The 13,706-nt window shown below is 37.8% G+C and overlaps 1 protein-coding gene across 2 annotated transcripts in view; it reads right to left on the reverse strand.

Moving 5' to 3' along the window:
* Cacna2d3 (calcium voltage-gated channel auxiliary subunit alpha2delta 3) overlaps nt 1–13,706 on the reverse strand; it is an 885,854-nt gene that overhangs the window by 1,263 nt on the left and 870,885 nt on the right. For both annotated transcript variants that reach the window (XM_047531971.1, XM_047531972.1), the window contains 2 exons: nt 1,677–1,789; nt 1,034–1,116 (listed from right to left, as the gene is read on the reverse strand). In XM_047531971.1, the coding sequence (XP_047387927.1) occupies nt 1,034–1,116; nt 1,677–1,789 (196 nt within the window). The remainder of the gene's footprint in view (nt 1–1,033; nt 1,117–1,676; nt 1,790–13,706) is intronic.

The following is a 13,706-nucleotide window of genomic DNA, read 5'->3' on the forward strand; positions in this document are numbered from 1 at the left end:
ATTGAACCTTTGTAATAAATTTTTTATTCTGTTCCATTGACCTCATTTCACTATTCTAGAAACTTAAAACTACTGATTTTTGTATGTTTATCTTGTATCCAGTTACCTAAGCAAATCATCTTATTAACTCCAGTAGTTTTTACTCTAATGACTTGATTGTCTAAGTATGCAATTCCTGGTTTTAATTGAACTGATTTTATGGCTTTTGGACTATTGTCTGTATTTGCATTTTTATATACAGATTTTGAGAGTGTACCTTTTCAAAGGCCTTTTTAGCATATATACTTGTACAGTGCTATTAAATTACCTTTTGAATATAGAAGCAAACATTCTTAATTCCAAGTTCTTATTAGTTTTATGCTAAATTTAACAAAATTATCCGTATTATTTAAAGGTGAAACTAATGTTCAATTGACTATAGAGGCATTTTCAAGAGTAGATATCTTCCCATTCTTCCTATATAGTAATTTTCCTTGGGGTGGGGTTGGGTAGGAGTTAATAATCTTCTAGATTCAAATTTTTTTGCCTACAGCATTGCAGAAGATACTCTCTTCTATATGTGATAAATTCATCTTTTCAGGATTAAGGTTGTCTGTCTTCTGGTCAGTCCCCTGGGTATAAGTGGAATGTCTTCATACATGTAGTTAGTCATCATTGATGAAGGTGGAATAAGCCTTTAAATGTTCTAAGTAAATTTCTTATTAACAAAAAGTTATCTAAAAGTATACAGGAAAATTAATTTTAGCTTCAATTTAATAAGTACACCAAGATAGTGATAAAATTATAGTACATGTATAATAGACTATATAATAAAATTTTTAAAAAAAATATACATGGATGCAATAGGAAAAGAGTAATTAAGAAGGCATCAAGAGGCTAAATATTCAGGGCCATTAGCCTCTCTCTTCAGTTTCCTGAAAGGGTTCATTTTCTCACAAGTCAAATTTTCAGCTATAGTTAGTTCTTTGACTACTGTGAGATTCTTATTTTCTTTTCCCCTCAGAATCACAATAAGATCAACTTTCAGACTTACCTCAGGATGGAAGCCATGGCAAGATTCCGGACGTCTTCTGATCTTCTGAGCCTTTAAACGTTCACACTTCAGGGATTCATTATGTTGACTGTAGTTAAGGCATGTTTCCAAGGATGACTTTTTCTATTGAATTTCAGAGGTCCAAACTTGGCACTAGACTCCCTTAACAACTTCTCTTAACAGTTGGAAGGAAGTAACCTTTCTAATACTTCTCCCCCAGGTTTCTTTACTATATTCCCCCAAAACTCATATGTGAGATAATGCAAGAATGTTCAGAGATGAGACAATTAGATTATGAGAGTTGTAACCCAATCAGTGCATTACTCTAACTGGGTGGGTGGCTGAAGGCAGTAGGTCACTAGAATCTCTGGCCTTTGGAGTTTATAGTTTATCCCTGGTGAGGAGAGCTCTTTCTGCTTCCTGGTTGTCATTTCCTGAGCTTCCTTCCTCTGCCATTCCCTTCTGCCATGATGTTTTGCCTCACCTTGGACCCAGAGCTATGGAGGCAACATGACCCTCTGAAATCAGGAGCCAACATAACTTTTCTTCCTCTACATTGTTCTTGCCAGATCTTTTGGTCACAGCAATGAAAAACCTGACTAAACTACTGTTGATTCCTCTTACCAGTTTCATAAAAGGATATACCTGATTTCAATGGGTGCCATGGTGATGGGGGCCACAGACTCACACAGGCAGCTGCTGTCTACCACCACCATGAACAGATTGCTGCTTGGGATTTGCTGGATGACAAAGGATCTGTTGAACAAGAGGCAACGAGACACTGAAAGGTAATTTGCCATCCCTCAGTTGAGGATCTAAAAGAAAAGCTTTTCCTCCAGTGGTGACGACTAATAGTCTATAAAACAAGATTCAGAAACTGCTTTATGAGTAATGATGCCTCCCTTGCTGAGGCTTTTTACTTATGAATGCCAAGCTTTTCTAAGAAAATAGCTACACGCAGCTAACACAACTTACTTTGGAGAGACTGGAGTTTTATATGTTCAAAATAGAGTTGGTTAAATCACCTTGGTTTGTAAGGTTTAGAAGGCAAGGATTTCCCAAGCCTGATTTCCTACTTCCAGAGCCTCCTAATTATCCCAAGTTGCATTTGATGTCCCCTCAAGGTAGAGTTTTCTCCTTCCTCAAAGAGATTATAACTATATCATACAACGGCAAAAGATGTAGTGAACTTCCAAGATCTGTCCCACTGGGCGAATATATCTGCCCAGAAGAAAAACATGTGTTGAATACAATTTATGGTAGTCATTAAGGAGGTTCTATCCTCCTCAGATCCCAAGTTCTTGATGGATCTAGAAGGTCAGAGCTGCTGTATGACCTCTACCAGTGGAGCCAGAACAATGAAAGCAAACTTGATGCTGCCCCCATCTTATAACCTGAAGCTTCCTGAAGAAGTCATATCTATATTAAAGGTCCTACAGGCGCTTGATCTGAGCTGACTAGCACATCATGATTGTGGAGACGTGGAATGCATAGGTTAAGAACTCAAATCATCGTGGGCCATCATCGACCCCTTAACTTTTATATCTGATCTAACGTTCCTACAACTAGTAAAACTATCAGTGTAACACTAAGTTTAGACTAAACTTTCTAGCCTCCACCAAACCTAAAGTTAAAAATGGAAAAAAATAATATCTGAAACCTGTCTACTAAAATGTTCTTGCTTTGCTATAACCCACCTATCTAATGCCCAACCAATTGGCCTATGACTATATTAAAATTCTTGGAAATTCTTCCATGATTAGAACAACTCATTCAGGTTAACTTGAATCCTTGTTCCTGGGCCATGGTCACTGATATCTGGCTCAGAATAAACCATTTTCTAGTTTCCTTTAAAGCATGGTCATTGTTTTATGTCAACAGTTTTGACCTTAATGAGGGGACCCTGGAGATGAGGAGCTGTCCAGCTAAGTGCCAGGTAGCACTGCCCCCTGCTCCCCTCTCCGACCATGATGCCTCCTTGGGTGGATGTTGGTGAGTTTTTGATGAAATTTGAACCTTCTTTTGCTCAACAGTCCTTTGAGTTAGTTGTTATATTTGAATAGCCACTCATTGTTGCAGAACATTAGAATTTTTGTTAGCAGGCACTCCTCTGTTATGTAAATGTGCAACCTTGCCCCTTTTCTTTCAGTATAGAAATTCTGTGAGCACCAAGTCCTAAGGATGCCAAAGAGGGATACTTATTCCCCCGAGCCTGCAAGGGTACAATTAGAAAACAAATTGGCTCTCAGGGAGGTGTCATTGTGCAATGGAGAAGTCTAAACTTTGTGCTTGGGTCAGAAGGATCTTTATTGGCTCATCCAGGAAGACATATATTGGGGGCAGTTACCCCATGTTTTGAACTCCCTCAGGCCCCAAAGTCATGTAAGATAAACCCAAGACAGAGTGGGAAGAATTGAGCTTGTGGCAAAAACTGAGGAAGTTACATAAGCAGCACAAACACAAACCCCATCAATCAGCATCAATGGTTCCAATTTGGGGGAAAAGAGGAGAGCCTAGCAAAATGGGAAACAAACTGAAGGAAGGTGGTAGTGCTTGGAGATTGGTACATCATGTAATTTTCTGTCTGATAATTATGACATCTTAACTTGTAAGTAGTTGGAGAAATAGGGATGAGTCGTATTTACATTTCACTCAGTGGGGTATATTTTAGTCTTAAATTTGTTTTCTTGCATGCTAGAGAGCAAAGGTCTTATCTGGTTTGCTTTCAGGGTAAAGGTCCTGTAGCTGCAGCCAATTAAGTGAACATCCAGGTCTACATTTTGACATAAGGGGAAATGCTAATTCTAAATCCATGAAAAGGAAAACAAATGATTTTCTCTGGTAATATTACCATTCTTTGGAATCAGAGTAAAATGGCCTAAAAATGGGTCCTAGAGACAGCATCAAGGTGCACTAGCCCCGGAGTTCCTAGAGGTGGGGTTCTCCCAGCTGCTCTGCACTCTTTAATGTAGTTGAGTTCATGACAACATCTTATGTCCTCTTCTGGTGAATCCACTTGTGGTTCTGTATGCCTAGTTTAATACTTTGTTTCACTGGCATGCCTGTTTTAAGACTTCTTTGTGAATATTTTTATAATTGGCATTTAAGAATTATCCTGGGGCCGGGGTTGTGGCTCAGTGGCAGAGCACTTGCCTAGCAAGCTGGGTTCGATTCTCAGCACTGCATGTAAATAAATAAATATCCCTTGACAACTAAAGTTATGTCAGCAGTTTTTTAAAACTTTTTAAATTTTGTTATATCAACCTGCCCAGCTAAAATGCAAACATCCAAAGTTAGACACCACCCCCAGATTCATTTGAGTTAGGTTAAAAGGCTTTAAACCAAACAATTTGTATGAAACCTGTTGTGCCTGGAAAAAAAAAATTGTTTCATAGTCTACCACAACACTTACAAATGAAAATTCTTGGTTTTCCCCATATGTCTTACTCTATTTTATCATAAGGATAATGCTCTGTCTTCTAAATTTGGTAAAATAAATCTCTCTTGCACTTTTCTGACACCACAGGCCGGGTTTAATTCCCAGTGAGGGAACCATGACAATTGTGAGTGACCTAAACAGAAAGCTCTGAGTCCTCTTCATGCCTACTTTTAATCTCACCAACATAGCTCCTGAAACCTCCCACAGGATGCTCTCAGGAGTCACAGGAAGAAGGTCCTTCCTAATGACTCAGGAGAAATCAAGATGTCTGGTAATGGAGAACCAACGCAGGCACAGACAGATAGCTGGCCAGAACCACTTTCTGTTCTCAGCCCCTGCAGTGTGGGTTAGGTTATCTTCTTCCTCCTTGGGGCAATGGATGAGATAATCAGATCAATTAAAAAAAATTGGAATCTAAAAGGAAAGCTAAAAATATTTTGAGTATATTTTAATGTGTTTGGTCTACATGTGTTATGTTTACATGGTACCAAACTGACTTAGAAATAAATGAGTACACACAAATTAAATAACCCAGACACTTTTTAAGGTTTACATGACTTGAGAAAATCTTAAGCAGATAAGACTTAATATTGTTGGTGTAATAAAAGGCAGCTGTGTCCTCTGATTAACATACCTCCATGTTCCCAAAACGGTTACATGATGGTTAGCGAGTTTTAATGTCTCAACATTTCCATGAGCAATTTAGAAAACTGTTACAAATGATGAATTCAGTAATACAAATAGGATAAACATTTATAAATTCATCATAGCATCAAAAAATTTCTTCATCTAACATCTTAAGGTCATGTTATAGTAAGTCATTTTCATTAGATATCTAGGTTATTTCTAAGTAAAACCACTAAAAGTCTATATACTTTAGCATTTTGTTTGAAAGACTAAAGATTTAGATCCATTTCCACACTTAAACACCATTAAAAGAAGGCACACATTTCTAAGAATTATCTACACAGTCGCTAAGAACCGATAACCAACATGAAACAAGGGAAATTAAAAAATGAGGCATGTTTTATAAAGATAAAGAATCTGAGAATGTGTTCACAGGAAAAGGTAAATTTTTGTCCTAAAAATGACTGTGGTTCCAAAATAGGAAAGAGGGGTGTAACACAAATAAGGGTTTGAAGTGGCAAGAAAATTGTCAAAGGGTTTTGGAAAGGAATGGAACTTGGGGAAGATTTTGTGTGTGGTCAGGTTGAAAAAATTTATAGGTTTTTCTAGAAGCTGGCCAAAGGTACATTGGTACAAAGGCTGAAGTTTGATTCCCTGTGTTTAAAACGGTAGTTTTCCTGGATCACTGATCTGTTATTAGCAGCAAATGGTGAGAAGTTATTTACTTCTGGGTTTTGTTTTGAAGCCAGTTATCTACCTAAAACTGCATATTCTATGATTTCTTGTGCTTCTTATTCTTTAAAAAAAAAAAAAAATCTTTTTGGAGGAAAAGGGCCTGAGATGGTTGAATAGAGGTGCCTTGTGTATGATGGCCACAGAAGAGAATCAGGGAAGCAAAAGAGAAACTACTTCAAGGAGAGGGTGGGAGATTTCTGGAAATAAGCAAAGAAGTGACAGGAACCCTAAAGGGCATATAGAGTAGGAAAGGTAACTTCAGGGAAAAAAAATTGCATAGCCTGAACCAGGGCTCCTGGCAGAAGGATAAACATCAGTAACCCTGATCATATCAGCACGCCACAGTTCTATGGTACTTAGAGACTTGAAATGCAATTTGGGGAGCTGATTGATCCAGAAGGGACTCCTTAGCTCCAAAGATGGTACTTACTTTGGACCTACCCCTGCCACCATGACCCTTTTAGGAGCTTTGGCCTGGTATGTGCCTAACTGGATGAAAACAGCCCTCTCATCATACTGCAGCTTTAGAACCAGCAGCTGCCCTGCCAAAGCCACAAATGTGATTCCCACACATGAGGAATAAGTTCTGGGGAAGTGCCCCTCTCCAGCTCACAATCCTAGGACTATAACTACTGTTACAAAATCCTAAATTCACCTTTGGGAGTCCATCAGGAGCTGGGACAGCTTCCAGGTAAGCCTGCAGCTGCCATTTACCACTATAAGTGACCCTGATACCTGCACTTACCCAGAGGAAACTAGGGAAGGTCTCCTTCTCAGACCACAGTGTTTGGACTTCAGCTGCAAATGACCTTGGATCACCCAAGTGTGTCCCCGGGGACCAGGGAAAGGACTCATCCATGATTTTCAGCTCCAGAACTGTAACTACTACCAAAGCCACATGTCTTATCCCTACCACAGCCTGCCCGTGAGAATTAGGGACATTATTCCCATTCAGCTCCTGGATCACAGATACAAAAGCCATCAACCTCAGTACCACCCATGGGATCAGGAAAGGTCTCCCTCATGTACTATACCTTAAGCATGGATGCCAGGGTCACAAACCCAAATGTTACCTGCATATGCCCCACAGACCATAACTGTTGTAGCCAAAAGCCCTGGGAACTGGAGAAGGTGCATCTGGATCTCAGAACTCCACAAAACTGACCCACAGTCCCCTGAAGCAATGACAATCATCCCCAAAGGACTTAGGAGAGGTCCCATTTGTGTTCCAAAACCTTGACTCCAATTACTGGTGTCAAAGACACTGGCACCAATTGTGTTCATCCTGAGGAACCATACTGTGGCATCTCCCATCTATCAGGATGTCCTCAGAGAGTCTTCTTCAGATCCTGTAACTTACGAACCATAATGCTTGCTGTCACTTATGCTTGTTCTAAAGGGAGTTAGGGACAGTCTTTTCCTACCACTGAGATTATTGCAGCTTTCACCATAAGTCCCAGTGCCATCAGGGATCAATTCTGTATAGCCTGAGGACTGTACCTTTGGAAGTCTGCATCCAGTGCAAATTTTTACAGCTACTTTCATAAACTTCTGCAGTCTACATTATTGAAGGACACAGACATTGCTGACATCAATCAAAAACAAAGCAGGAGAGAAGGAAAGACCGCAGATTAGAAGGTACATTTTACAGATTTTCCATGGCTTAGGATTCTAGCAGCAGAAGTCCTGCTTCTCAACAACGTGGGTAACAAAGGGAATTCACTGAAATCCAATAGATGTAAGAGAACCATAGAGATGGAAATTTTGGGTGCTTTGAACATAGGACAAGAAAGAGCACTATTACCTCTGAAAGAGGTATCAGTTTACCTCAGAGGGGAACAGAGAAACACAGCAGACAAATTTGGCATAGGAGAACCTGTGGAACCAAGAGGCAGTCTAGTCCTAACTGAACCAGAGGTAGCACAGGAAGCTAGAATTTGAAAGTTGCCCCTTGTTTCTCAGCTGGCAAATGGAGAGCAGAGGTGGGAAGTTATTTTGAAGCAGCTGTGCTGCAGTTTTCTGAGGAAGGAGCCTGCAAGTTCATAACAAGCATTATCAGACTGTCCCAGGAAGCGCCTGCCTTAGGGCCTACAGTTTTCTGGGATTGGCATGACTGACAGGCAGAGATAGGATTCTACCCAGAGGCATTCAGGTTGGGGAGATGGAGGAAAGTATAATTTGCTTTCCCTTTGGGTTGGAAGCTCATGGATCCAAAAGCTGGGTGTGATTGCACTTATGGTCTGATCCTGGGAAGACCATGTTCATGGTCATAAATATATAAAGCACACCAAAGTGGCAGGAAATAATAAACATCTCTCCATAATAACAATGTAAACAGTATCACCTCTCCATTTACAATATGTAGACTGGCAGAGTGGATTAAAACATAAGACTCAACTGTATGCATCTGTAAGAGACTTATAGGCAAAGACACCTACAGGCTGAAAGTAATAAAACAGAAAGATATCCTATTCAAATCGAGACCAAATCAAGCAGAAGTAGCTATTCTCATATCAGACAAAGCAGATTTGAAGCAAAAATTAACAGAAAAGACAAGGAAGGTCACTACATACTTTAAAGGGAACATTCAAACAAGAAGATATAATGATGGTAAATATTTATTCCCCAAATGTAGGTATACCTAATTACATAAATGAATCACTTCTTGGTATTAAGTCTCAGATAGACCCCAGTACAATAATAGTGGGTGATTTCAACACATCCCTGTAACCAGTGACAGGTCACCCAGACATAATATCAATATAGATACTTCTGACCCACATAATACTATAAATCAAATGAACCTAACCGACATCTATAGACTAGTTCAACCAACAACTACTGGATTCACTTTCTTCTCAGCCCCAAGTGAAATCTTTACCAAACAGAGCATAGTTTAAGTCACATAGCTAATATTAGTTAAAAATAAATCGATATGATCTGATAAGATAGAAGGGATTATAAGATTGCAAGATTGGTTTGATGTACATAATTAATAGATGAACTGAATTAAAAAAAACAATTTATAATGAAGTCAACAGCAAGAAAAAATTATAAAAACTAATACATGGAGATTGAACAGTACTCAATTCTTTTAAATGAGCAATATATCATAGAAAAAAATAAGGAGAAATAGTGTGATACAACATTTTGCAATCACTAGTACACTCTGAAGACAGTTCTGAAAGGAAAATTTAAAAGAACTAAGGTATCAAACAATCTAATGCTAGATCTCAAGGCCTTCAAAAAGTACAACCAAATTCTAAAACTAGTAGAAGACAGGAAATTAAAATCAGACAAAATTAATGAAATTGAAAATAAAAAATCTAAGAAACAATGCAGTGAAGAGTTGATTCTTTGAAAAGATAAAGGAGATTGGCTAAGGACTTACCTAAGGAAAGAGCTAAGACCCAAACTAACCAATCAACAAAGTTAGAAATAAAAGGAGATATCACTACAGATTTTGCTGAAATTTAGAAGGTTATTTTGAAGACAGCCCAATAAATTGGAAAATCTAAAAGACATGGACATAGTTCTAAACACATGTGATCTACCCAAATTGAACCAAAAGGCTATAGAAAACTTAAACAGACCAATATCAAACAATGAGATTAAAGCATTAATAAAAAGCCTTTCAACAAAGAGTCCAGAACCAGATGAATTCTTAGCCAAGTTCCATTAGACCATTAAGAAAAACTAACACCAATCCTCCTCAAATTTTTCTGTGAAACAAAAAGGTAGAAGACACTCCCGTTACATGAAGCCAGTTATTACCCTGATAACCAAAACCAGAAAAAGACACATCAAGGAAAGAAAACAACAGACCATTATCCTTGATGAAGGTAGATACCAAAATCCTTAATATTAGCAATTTGTATTCGAAAGAACATTCAAACATTCAAATCATTCTATACCATGTTGAAGTTGGATTCATCCAAAGGATGCAAAATTGAGTCAACATACAAAAATCAATAAATGTAATTCATCACATAATTGAATCAGGACAAAAATCAAATGATTTTCTCAATAGATGCAGAAAAAGTCTTTAACAAAATCCAACACCCATGAAAATAGGAACAGAAGGAACTTACCTCAACATTAGAAAAGCTATGACCTACCCAAAGCCAACATCATAATGAACAGAGAAAAAATGAAAGCATTTCTTCTAAAATCAGTAATAGGATGAGGAGGTCTACTCTCACCACTCATATTCAATACAGTTCTTGAAACTCTGACCAGAGCATTAGACAAGTGAATGAAACCACCTCTGAATATTGTTACATTAACAGGAGTTTTTGGGAGACACCTCATATCCAGACCATAACACTTGAGAATAAATCTAAGGAGGTGAAAGACCTCTACAATGAAAATTATAGAACACTGAAGACCTTTGAAAATGAAAAGACCTCCCATGTTCATGGATAGACAGAATATTCTCAAAATGGCCCTATTACCATAAGTAATTTACAGATTCAATGCAATTCCCATTAAATACCAATGACATTCTGAAGAACAGAACTAGAAAACAGTACTCAAATTAATATGGAAGAACGAATGACCCAGAATAGACAAAACAACCTTGAGCAATAAGAGGCCATGTAATACCTGATCTTATACTACAGAATTATAGTAATTACAACAGCATGGTCCTGTCATAAAAACAGACACACAGACCATGGAACAAAAGAGAGAAATGCAGAAATTAATTCACATTGACAAAATCAACTGACTTTTGACCTAGGCACCAAAAACATACGGTGAAGTCAAGACAGTCTCCTCAATAAAATGTGCTGGCAAAATTGGATAGACATATATAGAAGATACATGTTTAAAAAAAATTAACAACATTGATCAAAGACCTGTTTAACCTGAAACTATGAATTACTACAGGAAACCTATCAAGACATTAGTGTTGTCGATGATTTTTTAGATAGTATCCCAATGGAACAGGCAACATTATTAAAAATAGACAAACGGAAATATAGAAAACTAAGGAAATAGGTCAAATAAAATAACAGACAAAATAGGAGGAGAAAATAGTTGCAAACTATTCATCCAACAAGGAATTAATATTCACCATATACAAGGAACTCAAAAAGCCAGAAAGATAAGCAAATAATCCAATTTTAAATTGCAGTCAGCCACAATAGCTGAACTATGGAACCAACCTAGGTGTCCTTCAAGAGATGAATGGATAAAGAAAATGTGGTGGTGGTGGATGTGTATACACACACAATGTAATATTATTCAGCTTTAACGAAGAATGAAATTATGGCATTTGCTGGTAAATAGATGGAATTGGAAAATATCATGCTAAGCAAAATAAGCCAAACACACAAAGAAATCAAGGGCTGAATGTTTTCTCTGATATGAGGATGCTAATTCACAAGGTGGGGTGGGCACACTAGGGAAGAATAGTTACTTCAGATAGATGGGAGTAGAGGAAGGGAACGGGTGGGGGGTAGGAAGGATAGTAGAGCAAAACAGACATTACCTCATGTACATGTATGACTGCATGACCCATGTGATCCTACAATATGTACAATCAGAAAAGTGAGAAATTAGACTCCATTTATGTATTTATCAAAATGCATAAATGTATTCTGTCATGTATAACTAATAAGAATAAATTAAAAATGGGGTCAAGAACTAAAGAAAGACATACAAATGTCCAAAAGGAACCTGAAAAAAATGCTCAATTTTCAGGAAAATGGAAATCAAAATTATTGTGAGATACCATCTCATTCCACTTAGGTCCCCAACAAAAATACAAAAGGAAAATGCTTGTGCTGATGTGGAGAAAGGGGAACTATGTGGTAAACTCTTGGCAGGAACATGATTTAGTACATCCATTATAGAAAACAGTATGGAGAGTGCTCAAAAAATTGAAAATAGAATTACCTCATGATCCAGAAACTCGACGATCTCTATATCTAAAGACGAAATCACTCTATAAGCATACTTGTACTCCCATGTTTACCGCAGTACTTTTCATAATAGTTAAAATAGGGGATTAACCCAGGTGCCCTTCAGTGAATGAATGGAGAAAACAGGGTGTTTATGCACAGTGGAATATTACTCAGCCCTATAAAGAATGAAATCATTTGCAGCAATATGGATGTAATTGCAAGTCACTATGGTAAGTGAAATAAACCAGACAGAAAACAACTACCACATGTTCTCACTCATTTGTGGGAGCTTCAAATGTCAACCTCAAAGAAGAATAGGAAATGGAATAGTGCTCACTAGAGACCGGAACTGGAGTGGAGGGCAAGATGGAAAGAAGTTCGATAAGGGGCAACAGAACACAGAGGAGGGATTAGTTCTGGTTTTTCTATAACACAGTAGGGGAATTATTGGTTTAAATCATTGATGATGTATTTCAAATGACTAGGAGTGTATGAAATTTCCAACACATAAAAATGACCAATGTTCTGCAAAACAAAATGATTAAAGATGAAGAGTGGTTGAAGAGATGGAAAGGCTTATTACCCCAATTTGATTATTACACATTGTATACATGCATGGCATTACCACAATGTGCCCCACAAAGATGTATAAATAGTATGTCTCAATAAATGAAGAGGATAAATAAATTGTGTTGTATTTTCACAATGGTCTATGACTCAGTGATGAAATGAACTAAAAATGCACACTGCAAAATAGATGAACCTCCAAGTAAGCACCCCGAGCGGTATAGGCAGGACAAAATGTACATTAATGCATATTGCATGATTCTCTTTATATATAAAATTCTAGAAAATGCAAATTTAGTCTACTGGGACCAATAACAGAGCAGGGTTTCCTAGGAAAGGGAGACAAACTAGGAAGGTAATGAGGGAAGTTTTGGAAAAGGACACAGACTTTCAAGAGTGGCAGATATGCTTAATTATTTTGATTATGGTTTCATGCATATCTACGTATGTCAAAATTATAGCCTACGTAAAATATTTGCACTGTATACCATATCAAATTAATTCGTCACCTTGGTTTTATTTCATAATGATCCTATTTAGCTACATGTTTTAAACTTTTGACAATACTTGAGAAATTCTAAAATTAAGCCTTTCTCGTAGAGAACTGTTATGGTGTAGATATGAGGTATCTCCCAAAAGTTCAGGTGTGCGATGATGCAAGAACCTTCAGAGGTGAAAGGATCAGATTAAGAGAGTCATATCCTGATAGTGGATTGATCTACTGTTATGGATTAACTGGGCTCTAACATAGGCAGGTGGATATGACCATATCTGAAGGAAGTAGGTCACTGGGGTGTGCCTTTGTTTTCTTTCTTTTTTTTTTTTTTTTTTTCCCCTTTTTCCCTTGGTATCTGGGATTGAACCAGGGGCACTTAACCACTGAGCTACATCCCCAGCCCATTTTTTATGTTTTGTTTAGAGACAGGGTCTCACTAAGTTGCTTAGGACCTTGTCAAATTGTTGAGGTTGACTTTGAACTCAAGATCCTCCTACCTCAGCCTCCTGAACCACTGGGATTACAGGCTGCCTTCAGGGTTTTTACTTTGCACCTGGTGACTAGATCTCTCCCTTTGTTTCCAGTCATCATATCCTAAGCTCCTTCCTCTGCCACGTTACTTCTGCCATCATGTTCTCCCTCACCTGTGGCTCAGAGCGATGGAACAGGCTAAATATGGACTGGATCACTGAAACTGTGAGCTGAAGTAAACTTATCCTGGTCTACATTGTTCCCATCAGGTCTACTGGTCACCATTACAATAAAAGCAAAAATAAGAACTTTGGGATTTCAAGAAGTCCAAGGGACACGTTTTTTTAAACTTACATTTACAAATGCATTAATAATGTTTTAGTTATTTGAGATTCCTAGAAATCTGATATATTTTTTTAAAATTTTACT

The sequence above is a fragment of the Sciurus carolinensis genome, chromosome 17, assembly GCF_902686445.1.
Source record: "Sciurus carolinensis chromosome 17, mSciCar1.2, whole genome shotgun sequence".
NCBI lineage: Eukaryota > Metazoa > Chordata > Mammalia > Rodentia > Sciuridae > Sciurus > Sciurus carolinensis.